The sequence below is a fragment of the Apteryx rowi genome, unplaced genomic scaffold (genome assembly GCF_003343035.1).
Source record: "Apteryx rowi isolate R43461 unplaced genomic scaffold, aptRow1 scaffold_156, whole genome shotgun sequence".
Lineage (NCBI taxonomy): Eukaryota > Metazoa > Chordata > Aves > Apterygiformes > Apterygidae > Apteryx > Apteryx rowi.
In genome coordinates, this window is record NW_020447819.1 from 1,736,920 (window position 1) to 1,757,322 (window position 20,403).

At 36.1% G+C, this 20,403-nt stretch overlaps 1 protein-coding gene across 1 annotated transcript in view; it reads right to left on the reverse strand.

Annotated features, from left to right (window-relative positions):
- The window catches only part of VPS13C (vacuolar protein sorting 13 homolog C), a gene marked incomplete at its 5' end in the record, with an annotated part of 79,594 nt that overhangs the window by 28,671 nt on the left and 30,520 nt on the right, over positions 1-20,403 (reverse strand). Inside the window, 19 exons of the mRNA XM_026059358.1 lie at positions 1,308-1,436; positions 1,794-1,958; positions 2,709-2,813; positions 3,146-3,535; positions 4,876-5,170; positions 5,429-5,550; positions 6,091-6,248; positions 7,127-7,391; positions 8,437-8,592; positions 9,026-9,115; positions 10,430-10,795; positions 11,980-12,072; positions 12,853-13,082; positions 14,665-14,903; positions 15,462-15,631; positions 16,714-16,844; positions 17,775-17,931; positions 19,126-19,270; positions 19,651-19,955. Coding sequence (XP_025915143.1) covers positions 1,308-1,436; positions 1,794-1,958; positions 2,709-2,813; positions 3,146-3,535; positions 4,876-5,170; positions 5,429-5,550; positions 6,091-6,248; positions 7,127-7,391; positions 8,437-8,592; positions 9,026-9,115; positions 10,430-10,795; positions 11,980-12,072; positions 12,853-13,082; positions 14,665-14,903; positions 15,462-15,631; positions 16,714-16,844; positions 17,775-17,931; positions 19,126-19,270; positions 19,651-19,955 — 3,711 coding nt within the window. The remainder of the gene's footprint in view (positions 1-1,307; positions 1,437-1,793; positions 1,959-2,708; positions 2,814-3,145; positions 3,536-4,875; positions 5,171-5,428; positions 5,551-6,090; positions 6,249-7,126; positions 7,392-8,436; positions 8,593-9,025; positions 9,116-10,429; positions 10,796-11,979; positions 12,073-12,852; positions 13,083-14,664; positions 14,904-15,461; positions 15,632-16,713; positions 16,845-17,774; positions 17,932-19,125; positions 19,271-19,650; positions 19,956-20,403) is intronic.

Consider the following 20,403-nt stretch of genomic DNA (forward strand, 5'->3'; position numbering starts at 1 on the left):
GGCCAAGTCCAGTAAAGAGTATAAGCAGGCATTCTCTCACTTTCTAATTACAAAACTGAAAGTTATATTTAAGAACTGCAGTTTCCTGCAAAATCCTTAAAAACTAAAAGATGCTCTAAACAACTGTACTAGAGTTTTAAAGGTACGACAAATATAGCAACATCATCCTAACAAATTGATCACTGAGTAGAGAAGTCTTGCTGATCTCTAATCGAATCATATTAAGTGTTATTTTTAATGGCTTTCAAGATCCTGCTTTCTTCCAATGTACTTTCAAGAACCTTCTGAGATGTGCCCTCCTGCTGGATATCTGAGAAGATGCCTGATTTTTCTAATTTGCTTGTACAGAGGAGCTACTTTGTGCTTTTTTCCTTTCGGATAGTCTCTTTGGATATCATTCTCAAATGCTTGTCTACCAAGATAAATTGACTTTTTTGCTATGCTGTAAGGCCTGCAGGGAGGTGGGAGCAAACTCATTTGCCTTTGAAAAATATGATCTTAAGAGATTCCAGCTCAAATCAGAGAGGTGAGAAATTATGTTTAGCTCTCTATGCAGTAGTAGAAAAACTCATTACATGTGGGTCTAAAAAGGATTCTCCTGCAAAGCTGAGCCATCTACTATTTTAGAATAGTGAAGAAAAAAAACATTGTAATTAAGCACACCAAGTGAACTCCAGATAACTGATGACGTCTTTTTCAGAAAACCTCTTTTTTCAAACTGCTTCAAACTTGGAGAGCTAGGTTACCTTCACAGCTGTTTATTTCAGCTAATTATAATCACCATTATCTCCAAAAACTTTTTTGAACATGTTGCACTCACATACATGCTCCCTAATGTTAAGTCGAATTCTGAAATAATTAAGATTTTTACTAATTCAATAATAAAATATTTTAGCCATTAGTTTTATATCTTTAACATGCATTAGCTTATCAAGAAAACGAAAAAGACACTACATTTTAGGTTGACCATTTAAGAACTCTGAAGACACATAAGAAATACTGTCTGCAGAAGTTACATCTCTGTAACATTTCTGCAGATGTTACAGCTGCAGTATACCATTTTTAATTTAATATCAATAGAGCTGTTCAGCTTCCTATAAGCTTGTCAAACAATCATCTTGACTGCTTCACACAACTGAAAAATATTAAGAACGCTACAAACTTGATTAGCAACCTTTTTTATGCAACAGAACTTCAGTGCAGTACACCAGATGTTAAAGCACAAAGCTTTAATCCTGACTATCTCAGGGATACCACAAAGCTAAAATGAAGCACAAAAAACAGACCACACAAAGTCATAGTCTCACCAATTCTTCCAGCTTCAGCAGAGTACCGTTGTCCTGGGTTTTAAACAGGAATGGTTTGGAGGGGCTTTCACAGCTAACTACTCTTACACACAGTTCACCAGATGAGTTCTCAGGCCAAAACGGAAGACACTGGAAAACAGGAAATATGTATGACTTTAATAGCTCATATATGTTCAATTTAGTAAGGCAGTAGTAAAACAAATGCAGTCTTGAGTGACTAAAAGTATTTCAAATGCCTTAGCTCTTACCCCAATATCTACTGACAGACATCTCATCTATATTTAGTAAGTTATCTCAACTGAAGAACTTAATTCAGTTACCACCACAGGCAGCCTGGGCAGTTCAAGTTGCCCTGAGATTTGTGAAGTGGCTGCATCAGGCCATCAGGAATGACGGAGTGTCTATAGAACCTATTTTCTTGAGTGACAGCTAGGGACCAGCTATTTGTCTCTGAAAGCATCCAAAGGAATAAAATTGAAATGTTACCTCTGAAGTTGAGATATAATTCCATTTATTAGTTGGAAAAGAGCCACCAGGACCAATTTCACCAACTTCTAGTTCCAGAGAAGATTTGTTTGCTATTGTGTAGAACGGAGTGAAGGTAACTATCCTGGTAAGGTTAAAACTACTTATTTTGATGCTAACTCCAACCTGTTGAACAAGGACAGTTTGATCAAAGAGGACAAACATAACAGCATAGGCAAACTTAAGAGAAAAGTCCGGAAGGAGGATTACGAAGGCTAGCACACAACTCTGGTTCTGAATACTTGCAGTAAGAGGATCAAACAGTATGTAGTATAATGCAGGGAAGTATGCAACACAGACCAACACAATGATTAAAAAAAAAATGTTTCAGCTGCAGCTTTTCTCCCCTCCCTCCTTAAAAAAAAAAAAAAAAAAAAGAGAGAGAGAGAGTAAATCCAACTAGAACCTCTCTAAAATAAATCAAAGCAATCAGTGATTATATCATCAGAGATCAGTTAAAGAATACATGGAATCAAAACTCCCCATGTATGCGCATACTATTACCAACTGTGTTTTTATTCTACTTAGTCTTGGAGACACCTAGTCTTAGAGAAGGCTGCTGAATGAGGGTCTAAACACATGTAAACAATTATGAATTTTGAATGCAAATTCTTATAACTATCTGTACTACATGAGTTCACTAGTGTATTTTTGAACAGCCTAATAACAGGTACTTAATTGTTACATAAATACCCATTTACAGATTATACTGAAGCTGACAAACTGAGTAGCTGTGGCATAAAAATCATTACCCTCGACATTAAATATCTGAGTAATTTAAAAGCAACTTAAAAAGTGCAAAACCGCCGCAGCCACAACGACTCAAGCCAAAAATACCCCAAGAAAACCCCACAAGCTACAGAAGGCATATCTTACCAGATAGTCCATATTACTAGCTGAACATCTGACACATCCATAGCTTCCTACAGTATCAAGGGAAAAGCTACTGGACCAAGTGCTAGTCGAAATACATAACTGGATCTATGCACAAAAAAGGACAACATTTAAAATATTTCAATAAATTCATTTTAATTTTACAGCTCATGCATTACGGAGCATAACTTTTTCACACATCTAGTGGTATTAAGACAACATTTAAATGCTTTCAAAACCTTCTATAAGTTAAGATAGGCTTAAGCATGTAGTCTCACTATTCTTATTTTGGTTTATTGGTCTGTGCTTGAGGTCTGGGAAAGATGATATTAGAAGAAGACTCGGGCAGGAGAAGGGGAATAAGAAATACAGCTTAGTTCTTTTCTTCAAAAGAGGACTTTAAAAACAACAACAACAAAGGCCACCCAAAATAAGCATACCTTATTTTTACTAAAAATATTTTTCTTCTTAAAGGAGAACAAAACAATATCTCTGTAATCTGCTGGATGCTTCACATGAGTATCTTCAGCTTGATACTGGAGAACACGGGAAGTCTTGTTGATTAGCCAATAAGGACTGAACACAGACAAGATCATACGACTTCCAGTTCGTCTGATATGTATGGAAATATCCACTGTCATCAATTCTGCAGAATGTGACGTGAAACACACTGAAAAAAATTCAGGCATCCCATCACGAATTTTAAGATGTCCATTCCAGTTTTTGCCTTGATATTTTATCAATACAAGCTCCATTAATTCACCATTGATTCTTGAATGAAAAACATCTGCAGCACTCCCTTCTGGCAACTCACGAGCTTCTGCTGTTCCCTGTAGTAAAATTAAAAGGGGAGAATTAGGTTTTTAATGTAGAAAATTTAGGTGTCCATAAAGCAGCATTTTATTCTTCTTTTGCAGGATGCACACGTTTCAGGTATTTCAGTACCATGTATCCAAATGCTTAATCATTTTTATTTGAGCCTGATCTTATGAAAAATTTCAGATCAACAGCACTTTTCCTGCAGGACAGTAAAAAGGATTCTGGATTTCAAGAAGACAGTCCGGCTCCAATACATCCACTGTCTGTTCCCTCCCTCCTCCATGTTTTTCAATGGATTTCAGCCTTGAGTTCTCGTTTATATACCAATGATACTAGGTGCAGCACTGAATTGGGCTGTTCTGCAGATTCATGGCTCAGACTTTTCACATTAATAACATACAGGGCAGGAAACCCTGACCGCTGGGCCATGCTGTTTGATAACCCAGCTCTCCCCAGGGAGCAGCATCCCGGAACAACAGCTTTCCTAATTTTTACTGAGATTTTGTATTCAGCAGTGACCAGGCTTGATCAGTTAAAGGGTATGAATACCATGAGCACATATCTGCCTGCAAATACAGTGACTTCAGAATTAGAGTTGAGCCACTAGTTTCTGGCTTCTCATTCAAGGCAACAACATGTTCTACATTCTGTGACTTTGGGTACTGAAGTGCAGTGAAGGGAAGGAAAGCTGGAAATTCTGCCATTAGTATTCTGCGCAGAAGTGAGAGACAGATTTAAATGAAAGCCCCAGCTAATTATATAAGCAGGACAAATTAGGATGGTGGTTCTAAATCTGCACTCCTTTTCTATTTACTGAAAATCACTCAGCTTTCATAGAGAAAGAAATACTAGATACTGAAGATACTGACAGAAGAGGAGAAAATTCTGCATAGTATATTGCAAAGAATTCTTCTATAATCTGGGCAAGTGACACCTCACAATAGTCCTTAATAAAGGGTCAATGTCAGAAGAGAGAGAAGTTGTGTTTTTGTGGAAGAAATGAGTTCCAGATAGCTCAGGCACTTTTCCTTATGCCTCTCCCTGAGAGCCAAAAGCTATGTTGCAGAACACAAACAGGATCTTGGAAGGGTGTAAAAGAAAAAGTCCTATCCAGTACAGGATTCTTATTTCAGGAGCAAAGCAAAACTGGCACGGCATACCCAAAGAAATAGCAGTTAACCCCCCAAAATCCCACAAACCAATCCATCAAGTGACTCACTCAGTTATAACAAAAAATACATCAGGCAGCATTTAATATCTTCTACAGTACATTCACCTTCCATTTTAAATGGATGTAATCTTGTTTAAAATCAAGTAAAGGCTTTAAAAACAAAACTGAAAGATATCCTACCTCAAGTAAATACCTCAATGAGTATGGCAGAAGGTTCCTCACAGTCAGTGTAGGGTAAAGGTGGATAATGTAGGCAGGATCCCACTCCTCTCCACACGTTGAAATAAAATTCAGTTGATCAGGTACAGCTGTTGTGCTGACTATGAGAGGTAAGAAATTTGTCTCGGTAGATGGGCACTGTAACAAGCATTTTACTTCATTGCTCCGATGTAGCTCTTCCCTCCAAACAATATAAGTTGTGGACTCTTTGAATTGACCTTCTAACATTCCTGTTGGCTGAATATATAGATGACACCTATGGAAAGAGGACAGGTTAACAGTACACAAGATAGTTTTGCATTGACAACGAACTTCACCCATTTGAAAGCAATTGCTAACATTCTGGAGGGCTATTGCAGCATACTGCACAACTATCTAATAAAGATAACATTCGTTTTTTATTAACCCCAGTGAGGAAGAAACAGTTCCAAGTGCACATTTAAGCTTCCACAGTAATGCTGTGTTTGTATATCAGTCTCATAATGAAGTGTCCTATATAATAGAGAGAACGTACCTGTAAGAATGTAAAGGAACATGAAATTCCTCTTCCGGCTTAGATATGCCAATGGGCTCCAGCAGTCTGGAGTCTCTAGCCAATTTATAGATTATGAATGGGATGGAGAAATGGTTCTTGATCTATGATAAAAATGCATAAGTTTGATTACATTTGTATTGTACAAATTTCTAAAGGAAAAAGTACGAATAGCAACAAGGAAAAAAACATTAGTAGATTTAATTAAGCTTCTCCGGAAACAGACTTACACTTGCCTTAAATAGTAACAGAGATAATTTTGAAGGAAAACCATATGCAAGCATGAGAAGGCTGCACTCCTTTTAAACTCCATGAATTGAAAAAACCTGCTTAAAGTATCACATCATATAAAAGGTACATATCCCAACCTCAAGGATGAGGATATTATGAAAGCCAAAATTAAAACACAAAAACAAAACAATCCCCTCCCCCCACCCAAAAAACCTCCACAATCTTAATCATTTCTCAGGGAAAAGCACATACACAAAATACATTATCTTTTACATTAAGCAGCTTTTTGGAAAAGGATGATCTCAAACAAAGTGCATTAAGAAATAAAAGCAAAGTCACTCATTGAGAGAACACTGCTTTGGGGTATTTGGGGGGGTTTTGTGGGGGGAGGGTTTTTTTGTTTTGTTTTTTACCTGCAGAGGAGATCGTACAGTAATAACTTTATTTCCTTCTGTAGCATCTATCTGTATAAGGACAGAGTCTGAACGATCAACAAGATTTCTTATGTTATACAGTCGACGACCTGGTTTGGCTATGGGAATGTTTACCACCTCTTTATATCCTTGAATTTCTAATCCAAAAAAAAAAAAAAAAAAAGTCTTAATTATGAGAAACACTTACAAATCAGATTACTGTTTTAAAGATTTGAGCAATACTTACAATTCTCTAAATCTAACAACAACCAAAGTTGCCCTCTAGCAAAAGTAACTTGAAATGATATTTGAATGCAAGGGAAAAGCAAAGGAAAGCTTTAAGGGCAGAATACTCTGAAGATCTTTACTTTTCCTAACTTCAGATTGTTATTTACACATAACATGATAAATACACCAAACATTACACTTGAGTATTTTTTTGGGTGAGTGAACAGTTGCAAATAGAACATAATTTTGGTATCACGGCTCAATACTTTCATACAGGATGGGATGGAAAAGGAAAAAACAGTAAGATTATGTATTAGGAGTTACCACGTCCTAGTCTCCTAGGAATATTTTCTAGCAAAGCTGAAAGCATAGAAAAATCGTAACTGCTCTCAATTAAGTGACTAACTACAGAAATAAAAATTATAGTAGTGGGGATGACCAGGAATGAAAATTCTGTTTAAAAGGAGAGAGACGCTACAGGCCTATGTTCCTTGAGTCTGTAAGATGGTCTATCAATGACTCCAGTAGAGAACTTTCCATTTTTTTCCTATGAGAAAGTAAAAATTGGACTTTTCAGTCTGGAAAAATTGGAGAGAAGGAATTTTACTTCCTTATAAGAAGTCCAGTAGTGGTTGGCTTAAAAGATTTTTTTTAATTTTCATCAGTAGTCAGAAGTAGTTTCATCACAGAATGTACTTCACCTGAATTTTGATCACATTGATTTTAACCTATAGATTACCATGCTGACTCCCCTATTTTCCCCCATTCTCAACACTATCATAATGTATAGTGTTTCCCAGCACAATACCTAAATTTAAAGAGAACAGGGAGCTTTCTTGTCGGTACAATGCAGACAACTTTCCTCGTTGAAGAGGTTCAAAACCAGAGTATTCCAATTCTACTTTCTGACCAATTTCTACTTTGTTGATGTTTTCCTTTTCAACTGAATCAACTATCCGAAAATTAGAGCTAGGAAGCACTTGGAGAGGAACACCTAGGGCATTTTTCACTATGAAAGGAGCCGAGTCTTTAAAGGAATAGTTGAACGTGGATGCAGTCCCTTCTGAAAATGCCTGTAATGAAGAACATATATAAAATGTCATATGCAAACAGCCACAACATGAATGTAAGGTTGAAAGGTTTTAAAAAAATTGCCAAGAAAATATTATTTTGAATTAGAAAAAGTTATATACACTGTAGCACCTATGCTTTGCATAGTGGTATTTCAGGAGACTGCAGGTTACTTCCAAAAGATTTCATTTTTCTTTTGCGATTTGCAGCAAACGTTGATACCACAATAAGTGTTCACACACCTCATAGGGACTTTTTTTTCATTTTTAGGTTATAGAAGAAAACTAAAAGATTTGGGACACAGAAGGCCCAAATACATACTTCATCCTCAACCACAACTTCTGCCAAACACTGTTATTACACAAAGCCATATTAACTGACCCAAAACAGCATAAGCTATACTTGCTTAGAGAACTTACTCTCTCTCACTTTCTTAGAGAACTGATGTTCATTTAGAATTACAAAAATAAATATACATAAGTCATACTCTATATAAATAGCTTGATTCAGTGAAGAAGAATTCATCTCTCTACAAAAAAAGGGGAAATATAATCTAGAATACTCATAAGCATTCCTATAGACACAGGAAAAAAGAAAAAGAATTTTTTTTTTTTTTTTAAATACACTGAACATTCTACTTCCTCAGTTTGAAGGCCAATCCCGAAAACCAAGCTTCTCATAGCATGCTATTAAGGAACAGTCCTACAAGCAGGAGGTTAAGGAGCAGACTAAACAAAAATTAAATGCTTCAAGAAACACAGTTGTTTCCTACAATTTATTTTCTGACGGATTAAAAGAAAATTTTACTTCCCTTCCACCAACACCACCCCCAAGTCCTGCATAAGCACATGTGTTCTCCTAACACAGGAATGGCCTTCCTTCAAAAGCCAACATCACCTTTTTGTTAACCTTAAAGGACTAAGTCCAACTCCTCATTCCCATTAGATAACGTTTGTCAGGGCTGCAGAACAATCAGTGACTTGTGACTGGCAGCACAAAGTTCTTCAAAAGCCAAATAATTCAGCACCTTCTGCCTGTTAGGATTACCTTGGCTAAATTATCAAAAACAGCAAGACAACTTTTGGATATCGTTATATTCATTGTATCCTTCGAAGAGATGTTAACTGAAGTTTGCGGCTCAGGAAGAACAATAAAATCATCGCCAGGCATCAGACTTCTCTCTTGGACAGGGTTAGTCTTCACCTAAAAGAAAAATTTCATTAGGCAGCTATGCATACAAGGAACTACGTTCTCCTATGTTAAAATAGGAAAAAGGTTTACCTAGATGTGAAATTTTTCCAAAGCAAAGAAAAAACCTACTTTACTTTCTAAATCTGTAAGATATCTAATATGTGAACTTACCAGTAACATGGAAAGTTTATACCAATACTGAAGACAAACAAATTATTTTCTTCCCACTCTGTATGCCTGACCACATGCTTCATTTTGCCCATGCAGTGGATAAACAACAGCAGACATCATAAGGTTTTTCTGAATATAGACTGAATTTTTCCATGTCAAATTGCACAACTCCCTCAAAGCAACAGCATTTGAAATGCTGTATTACATAAAACTATTAGCATAATAGCTGTCTATTCACAGTGAATATTCCAGAGTTTCAAGTATTTTTACATACTTCCAGCTTTAAACTCCATTGCTTCCTCCCTCCTTCAATTCGTTCAATAAGAGGCTCCCACACTGCATAAGTTTCATTGTAATAGTGAACCTAAAGGAAGAACCAAAATTAAATATGGCATCTAAAAAATAAAGAACTAAGCTCCTTCTATGGCAGCTAGTACACTTTCATATCATCAAAAACTGCCTTTTTTCAACCTTGGTTTCAAATTTCAGTGGCCTAATATTAATTTTTAAAGGCTTCAAAAATGAATACTCACACAAAAGTGTAACATATCATACATTTTTCTTAAGTGACATCATTTTATGTTATCTGACTTACTTTTAGAGAAACAGGACCAGACAACCTGGAAATTCCCTAACTTGGTTTCATGACTTTACTAACATAATGCAGGTCTCTACTATCTCCTATGGTGCCTGAGAAAACAGCTTTCAGATCAAAGAACTTCAATGCTGTAAGTATTTTCATGATACTATGAAATAACATTCAGCCAGGGCAAGAACTCTTTAGTCTGGATCTGGCCCCCTGGAACAATTAATCTAATTTATAGTCCACATCCAGCTTCTATTTCCCTTCAATCACTGCAAATCTGAACAGCAGAAGCTGTGGACCAGACAAATAGTTCTGGCAGCTTGCCTCCTCTCTTCTTCATGCCACCTTCCTCCAGGGAGGACAGTTCCTTACCCAGGTTCATATATATGATTAGAAATGCATCTTTTACTCAAATATTGATATCTTCTATCATGACATGCACATCTAGCAATGCAAAGAAGGCCATCTGCATATCCAATAGACAATGGAGTATATAGGGCACATTTGGTAAACTGACAGAATTTGACTAAAATGTAGTTAACCTATCGTACACAGCAGCTCATATCTGTTTATATGAAACTTCAACATATCACCTCCCTAAGAGACTAATTACATGGCCTAGCCCATCTAAGAAATTACCATATCATGGTGAAAAAGAGTTGCAATAGGTGGCAATACAAATACAGCACTGGTGCAATCCAAGATTTAGAGAAGATTCAGAGGAGACATAAAACAGTGAACGCTAGCTAGATATGCTAGAGCAATAAAAAGTTAAATATGAATATTGTACTTGGCCAAGCTCACTGTTCACACAGCAAAGAGTGAATATGTAAAAATATTAGAGAAACAAAGAGGACTCCACAGTAGCGATTACCATTAAAAAGTCTATGCATAGCAATGTTCATCTATGTATATAGTTAGTCTATAAAACTGTATTATGCTCAATCATACTTGCTGAGTACTAAAGAATTAAGAATATTACAGTGTAAACCAATAATCTAGCACTTACAAATCCTACTACAAATGAAGTTACTCAAACATTACGAAAGGTGAAGAAATGTTTTAAAGTGATAATAATTTGATTCCACATACCTCCAGTGCTGTATCAGCTGTGGCCTCCATGAGTGAAGACCAGTTTTTAAGAACACCTGAAAATACAGATTCTACTAACAATAAAGGAACAGTACGATGTCCCAGGCCACATTCCAAGGTGATCTGAAAAGATTTCACTACAATGTCAAACTTCTCTTGTTTCAGAATATGCTCACGGTCCTTAAAAGTTTCTGTTGCTTCGGTGGCTACATCCACACCAAGAAACCAAGCATTGCACTGATCGATAGGCTTCACTTGCCACAAATTTTCAGAAACTTCAGCTGCTCCTCTAGAATCGTCCTCTGTTGTTTTTGGTTTTATGGCAGCCATAATGGTTATCACAGTATTGAGAATTATTGGTGAGATCTTGAGAGGGAAGAAAAAGAAGACAACGACCCTCATAGCTCAAAATGTTTTTAAAAAGTTGATCAGCATATAAAATACAGAGGAAATGGAAATGGCAAATACCTCTGGGATTCTTTACACAGATACACAGCATTACAAGGCACTCACAAGATGTAAGCAACTTATATTACAAGATCAAGAAACAGAATCCATTCATGGACCGACTCTTACTTTCATTTCCTACTTTTATTTTTCTAGTTTCTCCCTCATAATTCCACAGGCTCAAGAACAATATTCTCTGGCTGGAATCTTACTTTTACTGATATATGGCAGTCCCTTAACTGCGGTCAATATCCACCTTTTCCCTATTACGTTGTAAGCATCAATATATTAAAGTTAATTTTTAAGCAGCTCAAAGTGTCCAAAATAGCATATTTGAAGAGTAATGTACAACACCACTTCTATGAACAGTACATTTAAGCATACAATGTACTATTGTTTCAGATTTAAGGTTTCACCACTGACCTCCTTTTCAGATCAAAAATGCAAATCGGTGAACATTTTAAAGAAGTGCTATCTAATTTTAGTCAGAAAGGCCTTTCTTGTAGATATACTTAGCTTATTACTTCACCTATTAAGAACATGGTATTCTACATTGTATATCATCCTGGAAATCAAGTTAATAGCCTTAAATTTAAATGCTCTTGTGTGAAGCAGCTAGTGTAACTACATGTGCAAAAAACCCACAAACCCACACTGACAAACCACCAGAACCCTGCATCGTTTAAAAGCACTAATGTTTTAGTTAACTGTAGAAAGCATTCCATATTTTCTTAACATGGATACAACATGACCTTTTCATATTTTCTATATGTAGTTTTATTTTTCCTGTTTGTAAGTCTCCGAAGAGAAAGCGGGGGGGGGGTATAAATCTGGAAGACACTGGCAGGAGGAAGCCTAGTATCTGAGGTAAATTTGTTCTTTTTCTGTCAACAGGTTGCCAAAATGGGAAATGAGTTACTATATACATAATTATTTTTCCAAAACAGAGAAGCTCTGAAGAGCATGAGTGCCTATTACCAGAATTAAACTAATGGGGAAAATGGAAGCTTTGAATAGGAATATATAAATTTCAAAATCCAAGCTAGAGCTCCTTTGAGAGACATAACTGTTCTTCCAAAGACAGCTTTAATCATCTTGCTTACCTTTATAGTAAGTTCTTCTATCGTTACTACCACAGTTTGTAACCCTGAGACATGTGTCATGTTTTCCATTACCAAAGAACATGGTTGTAATACCTGAGTGAAAAATTTAATTTGATTATTAAGGTAATTCCAGGATTCCAGCCTTCTTAATGCTCTTGTATTTTTTAATTCCATAGGCCAATGGATGCAGGCCACATAAAATACTACTTAAAACATATGTTATAACGTTATAACAGATTGTTATCGTGTTTCATACCAGTATTCAAACTCACACAAAAGCTCTTTTGTACCAGAAATTTAAAAGAGCTAGTGAAATAAACATTTTTGACATAAAGCTTAAAGAAAAGCAAAAATCCAACACATAGATATACTGATGATATAATCAAATAAAAGTGAATGCTTAAGTATACTAAATGCATAAGGAAAGATACTATGTGTGAGATGAACAACACAGGCCACCTTTGCTGCTTAATGCTCCCTGACATGAGTAAATGATGTTCTGAACCACGTGTGTATGGCTACACTGATCACCACACTCTACTGCAACAAGTAAACTGACAGTCAGCAACAAAGATGTAAAGAAGTGCTTTAGTCTTCAAAAACCTCTTATGTAATTTCTTCACTAAGGAACCTTAAATTTAATGTACCAATGCACAGATAGAGGTTTCGGATGAAGCTCTACTAGCTGAAGTCTTGTGCATACTGATAAAGGATTCATCTTTAAATAGGACATGGCTGCTGCATAGTTCCTCCCTACCTTCATAATAAAGTTAGAAGGAAACTGAATTTTTTGAGTGCTATGGATATGTCAACTAAAGAACATGCCTGTCAACAATTTTCACTATTTTTCTCAGGGCGAAAACGTTTTCTTACCGTAGTAACACTCTTGTCTTGTTTTTCTCGGAGAAAGGCACAGGCCAACACTTTGAAGTCCTTTACTTGAGCTGTCATCCTTTGTGCAAGCTTTCCAGATGCCAGAGAAAAGTCACATTGGAAGGAAACTTTTAAGGCAGGGGCATTAGCACTGGTCAAATTTGCAACAAACACAATTTCTGGATCCATGATCACAGCTTTCACTGTCATATTTGACCGTACTGGTATTTCTGTGAAGGTAAAAAAAACAAAAAAACAAAAAAAAAAAACAAAAAAAACTTGAAACAAACTTGAATATAAGAAGTTTGAAAACATTGTTATATATGTAATAACTAAACTGTGTAAAAAAGAGTGCATAGCTTTGAGAAGTGTAAATTTAACAGCTAATGTTTCATCCTATATAGGAATACTGTTGTTCTTTGCTGAAACTGAAACACCATGCTACAATTAGGCCTATTATCATAATAATTTACCAGGACACTATGTTCCATAAATCAAATTGCTGAATCACTTGCAGAAATATGATTACGGAAATATGAACATGTAAAGTCTGGTCTCATACATACTTAGAGACTCAGTTTCCAGAAATCAGCCACAAACTGGTAAAAAGCCTTTTTATGAAAGAACTGTTTCCTTCAATATATACACTGTAGTCAGTCTAAGTACTGGCTGTACAAAGCCAAGATGGAAATTAACTGCTGGTTCATTATCAAAAGTAACTAACTTCTTTAGAATGAAGCTTTACTAATTGAAACAATATCAGCAATATGGAATTTCATGTCTGAATACCCACTCAGTCTTCAAACAGAAGAACAGAATCATATTATATTTATCCCACTTAAAATCAGAATGCTCTATCCTAGTGATGTTCTGGTGGCTGAGGAAGCCACTTTGATTCGCAGTGATAGGCAGTATAGTGGTGTGTGATCCTCCTGCATGCTGGGACTCATTATATAGGTTAAGCCTAATAATTCCTGGAAACATTGGCACATCACACATACACAATGGAACAGGTGCCAAGGTGACACTTGGTGCACTACAGAAAAAGCAGAGATAGTTAGACACCATAGATTACATCCAGCAATACAATTTATGTAGTTACAAGTGTTCACCAAGTGCCATTTTTCTGAAGCACTTACTATCTCTTCCTCATCACAGGACTTGTGTGCATCTCCTTGTCGGAGATGCAAGGGAAGAGCAGCAGAGTGATCTGCTCACATCACTATGGCAATTCAGAGAACCTGCAGCTCGCTCCCAGCACTCTACCAAGTTTCCGAAAGAGAGGGCTTTTGGGAGCAGACCAGATGACATAACCCACAGATTAAGTTTGACCACAAGTCAAGGGAGCACAGCAATCAGTTAAAAAGAAACAAAATAAACCCCTCAGAAGTTTGTTTCAGTCAAAAACTTATTTTCCATAATTGCTTTGAAATAACAAACTAAAGTTTCAAAATTCCCAGTCTGTGAAAGTAAGAGTAAAGATGTTCTTTGCAACTGGCATCTAAAAAGTGAGTTCTTTTTACTTTAACTACTATCCACATGGCACTTACCCTAAGCATGATTTCTTTACAATATTAGATGAGTAAAAATACTGTTTAGCATGAGCAATTTTCAGTATTTATCTCTGTTGGAAAGTCACTCTACTGCCTAACAAGGTTAGATCTATTACTCCTCAGAATAATCCATGACCATGGTCAATTCACACATTGTGAAGAATAAGAGTTTCTTAAGTCTGACAGCAAGCAATTTTGGATAATTTATTTTCAGTATGAAGTCTATAAAAGGGGGAAAAAAATAGTAAGTTTTACAAACCTTTTTCTGGCTTCGACTTCCCAGAGGCAACATGCTTTAACTGGAGCTGCGCAGATCTTTCAGTTGAGGACGCTGGCATTGAGTTAATGAAGAAATCTGCTACTGTCAACAGAAACTCCATACTGGCACATACATAGAGTTTATCAAGGACAGCAACTACTTCAGTTCCATTTTTATCCTGCTTGTAGCTTAGATCTATCATAGAACTGTTATTTGTGTCATCTTTCTTGTCTATCATTCTGCAAAATAAGTTTAATAAGAATTATTTCAAATATCATTATAGATAGATCTAGTACAACAAGGCTGCATAAGTAGTTTCATTACTTCTCCCTCTTCCATTTATTAAAAAAATATATATAACATAAGGAACGAGCATTTTCTACAGAAATAAGAGGATATGAATTTCTCTTACAGAGGAGTAATTTCAAATTGAAATTTCTGTGCTACAGCTAAAGAAGCAACTATGCAGCACATAACCATCAGACTAAAGGTTCAGCGCACCAAACTCTCTAGCTAAAGCTGCTTGCTCTGCTCAGCTGTTTTATACAATTTTACTGAAATACTCAAACCTCCCACTTACTTTGTGTTTTGGATGATCTGGGAGATAGACAGAAATAAAAAATCTGTTTAGAATTATTAAAATTACATAACTCACTGATTTAGAGCACAGTATGACAAAAATTGAAAGCCTTCATAAATGTTATCAATCCCACACGAAGTAAAGTATAGAACAAAGAAAAATAGTCCTCCTCCCAAATTACATACAGTTTTTTCATTTCTGATATACTCAAATTTACCTTGCAGTCACATTCTGAACTCCATCTCTGAGATCATCCAGGGTACATGCCTTCAGTTTAACATTAATATCCATCGAGCCATCCGAAAACATCTTTCCTGATGATACCATGAGATGCAGGCGGAGTTCACCAAGGCGTAATTTGTCACTATGCACCGAAAGCAGAGACTTCTACAGAATAATGAGAAATGGTAAAATTAGCTATCACAGAACATAGTAGGCATGTTTCTCTTGACACTAGCACCAAACATACATTTGGATTGAGAAATGGAAGAATCAAGTTAGCCTGCTGCTTTCATCAATCCTCCAATCATACAAATTAAGTCCAAGAAGCTGACAGAAAACAGAACAAACAAACTGGGTTGCAGTTGAGTTGTTGCTTCGCTGTATTTCTAGCAGCTGTTCAGAAAACAGGAGCGAAGGCATTCCATCCTCACTTCCCACCAGAGAATCCCTCCACCCCCATCACACCTACATGCTTTGCCAACCCCATTTACAATTAGGAGTCCAAAATGTACTCAGCATTACGTGGGAAGGATATGAAAGAGACATTCAAATCAAATACCATTACAGTGATTTTCTTCCTGCTGATGCTCATCTTGCAAAAACTTTTTGAAAAGAAAAAACACACACCCCTCAAATGAAAAGCATGACAAATTTCTGCATTACTTTTTCCTAACAAAAAGCCACCACATATTCACTATATATCAAACTTCAAAAAGCAAGAACTTCATGTCTGGACAATGTGTTACATGATGATACTGAGGTAATATTACACACCCTTCTCTTCTGTTTTCAGCACAGCAAGGATGTTTGCTATTGCTCACACTTAGGGCAACGCAAGAGGGAAGGATTGGTTGCTTGCAGCTTACATCTGCTCTGCTTACTAGCTAAATATACAGCATGTGCTGAACTAGCACCATCTAGGCACTAGCACTTCCTATTCTTCACATTTGCTTTTTTATTTCACAGAACTGGAACGACCAATTTGGGTTTTTATGGTGATTTCCGGGGGGGGTGTGTGTGTGTGTGTCTGTTTTAAGTGCAAGTTAGAAATGCACAGACATCCTTCAAATGATGAACGTTCTTCTCCCATGAAGTTTCAAAGTTTCAGGATAAATTGCATAAGCTCTGCAAGGCAAGAATTACAAAGCCAACACAACAGAAAGATATCTTTGTTTTACTGTCCTGAGTTCTGGATGTGAGAGGTTTAAATTCCCCACCCCACCCAGAGTAAAAGCTTTGTCACAAACCTGATTTTTATTGCTATTGTAGAGAATTACTGAAAGTGACTCAAAATTAAAGTCAAATTTAAGCGTTGTATAACATTCCGCAGAAGACTGAACTGTGGAAACATTTCTCTGTCCCATGGCAAGAAGAGGATCTGTTAGTGAAAAGAAAATACTTATATATTTCTTTAGAACACCAGGTTTGTGGATTTTCTTTTATTTATTAAGATCAGAAAGTCACAGAAAAAGAGCTCTACATTAGGAAGACTACTCAGGACATTCTGCATTTTTGTATATTGCATATCCCTTTATTCTATTCAAAGGACATTAAAATTAGCTAGCATAGATTGGTTTAAGAACTTTAAGAAAGCTCTAACTAATTAAGTGTGTTTGTTCTTCATCTGTTTTAATGAAGAACTATAGAGACTACCAAGACTGTCAAGAGTTTCTCTTCCTTTAGCTTCAAAAATGTTACAGCATAGCAATTGAACCATAAGTTGAAAAGGAATTTTCTGACATCGAGAATGTTACTAAGCTATGAACAAAATGATTTTGCCAAAGCATTACAATATTCATCCAGAGACAATGTTTAGACTAACACACTACTTGACACCAAAAATAGAATATCCTGAATTGTTATAACTTTGCATTAACATCTGGGGGGGGGCAGCCATATCCCACACTTCCTGATGCTGATACAGTGAGAGAGGGCTGTGATACTACTGCAGAGCAGCAGCAGTGCCCAGGCTCCGTCAATGCCCAGGAAGGGGGGGGTCCCCCCCCCCTTTTTTTTTTTTAAATCACCTGCTACTTTTAAAAGCCCTTGATACAGGTACAAGAATATGACTCCTGTAAAAGACGAATTGCAAAAAAACATGCTACAGAGTTTTTGACTATCAACAGCTCACATGCCAATGTTTTTTAGCACATGCATACATTCATATCTATAACTTTTCATAGATACAATAAAAATAACAGTTACGAAAGCTAAGTTATTTAGACACATTGACATGTTTTGAGTAAACATATCTGAATTTGCAAGTAATCTTCGCCTTAAATCTATTCAGGTTTTGAATTGAACATACCCTCAGAGAAATCAGATTCATTTGGAACACTTCCTTTTTTTACTATTTGCATATCTTCAATGCTCTGTTGCACAGTATTTGGCTGGGAAGAAGCCCCTCCAAGGTTTCCAAGTAAAATTTTCATGACAACATTTAGATCGTCTTCGCTGAGTGCTATCTGCAAAGTGACAAGCCCACAGCTTCATTTTTGGTGATGGTATTTCTTTCCAGTGCAAAACCTTATCTTTATCAATAGTACATGAAGGCTGAGAAGAAACAACATGCTGATTGCACCATAACAAGTCTGTCAGTCAAAACAATCCTGGTCAAAACATCCTAAACTTTAATAAAAAGTGATTTGTCCATTTTTTCTAAAGTACTTGTTATAAATACGAGTTATAACAAGAACTAAAATTACATATGTTAAGCACTTTCTGGTCTTTTAAAGGCTCTTTGCCTACTTAAATGAGTAATTTATGATCACAGATACTACTTAACACTTCAGTAATAGAGAAACATAATGAGATAAAATTAAAACCAAGATTTACGCAGTATACTCTAAAGCAACTGTTATTCAGTAAGCCTTTAAACAGTTACTGAATCTGAATCCAATTATAATGAGGTTTAAAAAAAAACACAGTAAGAAATGACAAAATGCACTCACTTAAAAAGCCCAGAACACATACTGTTTTAACATTTTCTCTGCATTCAGGTTTTATATTGGTACTCTTTCAGTATATGCTTGTCTGTGCTTCGCAAGCACTAGGTTTGGCCATGGTACATACACAGCAATGAAGTAGGACTGATGAACAATTAAAAAGCTTCCCAATCCAGTTCTCTCCATTTAAATCCTAATGGCTAGCATTGGAAAAGAGAAAGTAAACCTTTCACATGCTGCAAAGATACCAACCTTAATTTGGAACTGTTGGGCTCTAGTATATTGTAATATAAGAGAGAATAAAAGAGATCCACATCTACCTTTCGAATCTCTAATAAATCTATTCAACACTCAAAAAACCCCCTGAATACTACAGAATAAACAATTTATAGTCTTATAACTAGATTTTAAATGCTAACTGAACAGATAAACTTGACAGATTTTACTGATTGTTGATTCAAAGGATGGCTCCAACAGACTCTAAAGTAAATAAAAATAAGTTTTATTCTATTTAGATGCAACCACACCAAAGCTACTCATTACATGATATCAAAACTGTAACAGAGCTGTAAACTGAACAGTCAGGCTGGAAGTCATTTAGCATTCTGTAAAGAATCCAAATCGCAATGAGTCTACAAGCTCCTGAACTAGACTAAATACTAACACAAAAATAAATGCAACTTTTAGTTTAGCTCTAATTTGTCATGATATTACCTGCATTGGTTTTAGGTCTCCTTTGATACCAATTGCTGGGGTTTTATGATACCAAGCTGCTGATAAATTTCTCTGGACCAGTAAAGTCAGACTCACAGGATGGAGAATTTTAGTATCTGGTTGAGAATCTGCAGATATAATGCACCTACAAAAGGCAGAAGAGCAGTAGCTCAAAGAGATTTAGCAGCTGCAGAATCCTGAAAAACACACTTTTAGCAATCTTGCAGAATTACTTGCGTATCTATTTTTAAGTGGGTAGTGTGTGTGTACATGCACTTATGCCCCGGTATGCGCTTACACGTACTTAAGATCAACTCAGTTACTTTCCTATAAATACCATTGTTTTTTAAGAAGTTTTAGAGACTGTGGACATGTCTGTGTTTCTATCTAAATGCACTTCTCAGCTTTTATTGTACACTTTCATCTTCTATCTATAATACTCCAATAATACAATAATGTTGCATATGAAACATGACTGCTTTCTTTATGAACATTTCTCAACATAGAAGAAAACTCCATGTATACCTTGATAATTTCAAATGAGTCAGCTGCACATCCATGTTGTCAATGACTGGAGGAAGAGAAGATTCATCTGAAGACACCAATTTAAATTCATTCTGAACTCTGATTAAGCCAAGATCAGCTACCATAGCATTATAGGAAGTCGAAGATTCAGGAACAACTATAACTGGAGCCTTCAAGTCGATATCCATTAAGAGACGGAAGCTCTTTTTAGCTAAGTCTTTCATGCTGGAAGCAGCCATTTCTGCTGCCTGGACTGTGACTGCACTCAGGGCCTCCTGTGCAGTTTGGAAATTGTTTAGGAAGTTCTATTGGAAAATAGTAAAAAGGTAAGAGTTCTACAAGAGCCTATATGAAACAGACAAAAAAACTCATAAAAAGCAAGCTCCAGACAAAAGGTAAATTTAAGAAAAATAGTTTAGCTGTGGCAGAAATATGAAACTTCTAATTCCATCATACAAGCTTCCAACTAGAAAAAAGTAAGAATCATGTACTAGCTAAAACATCATTTACTTATTTAGTTTTTAAGATATTAAAGCTACCACATGATTCACTGCTTGCTTTTGTCATCCTGCTTATTTTTCATTCCTCTATAATGCAGTGCAACTTTAAAGAGATACTTCTTCAGCAAAATACTTCTACATGCTTGTAGACCAGCTCACTACAATGAAGTGGTCACTAACAGCATATGAAGCATTTTTGTTTTGTTTTGTTTAACCTCATAATTCCAATAACAGAATTAAAACTGATGTCTTA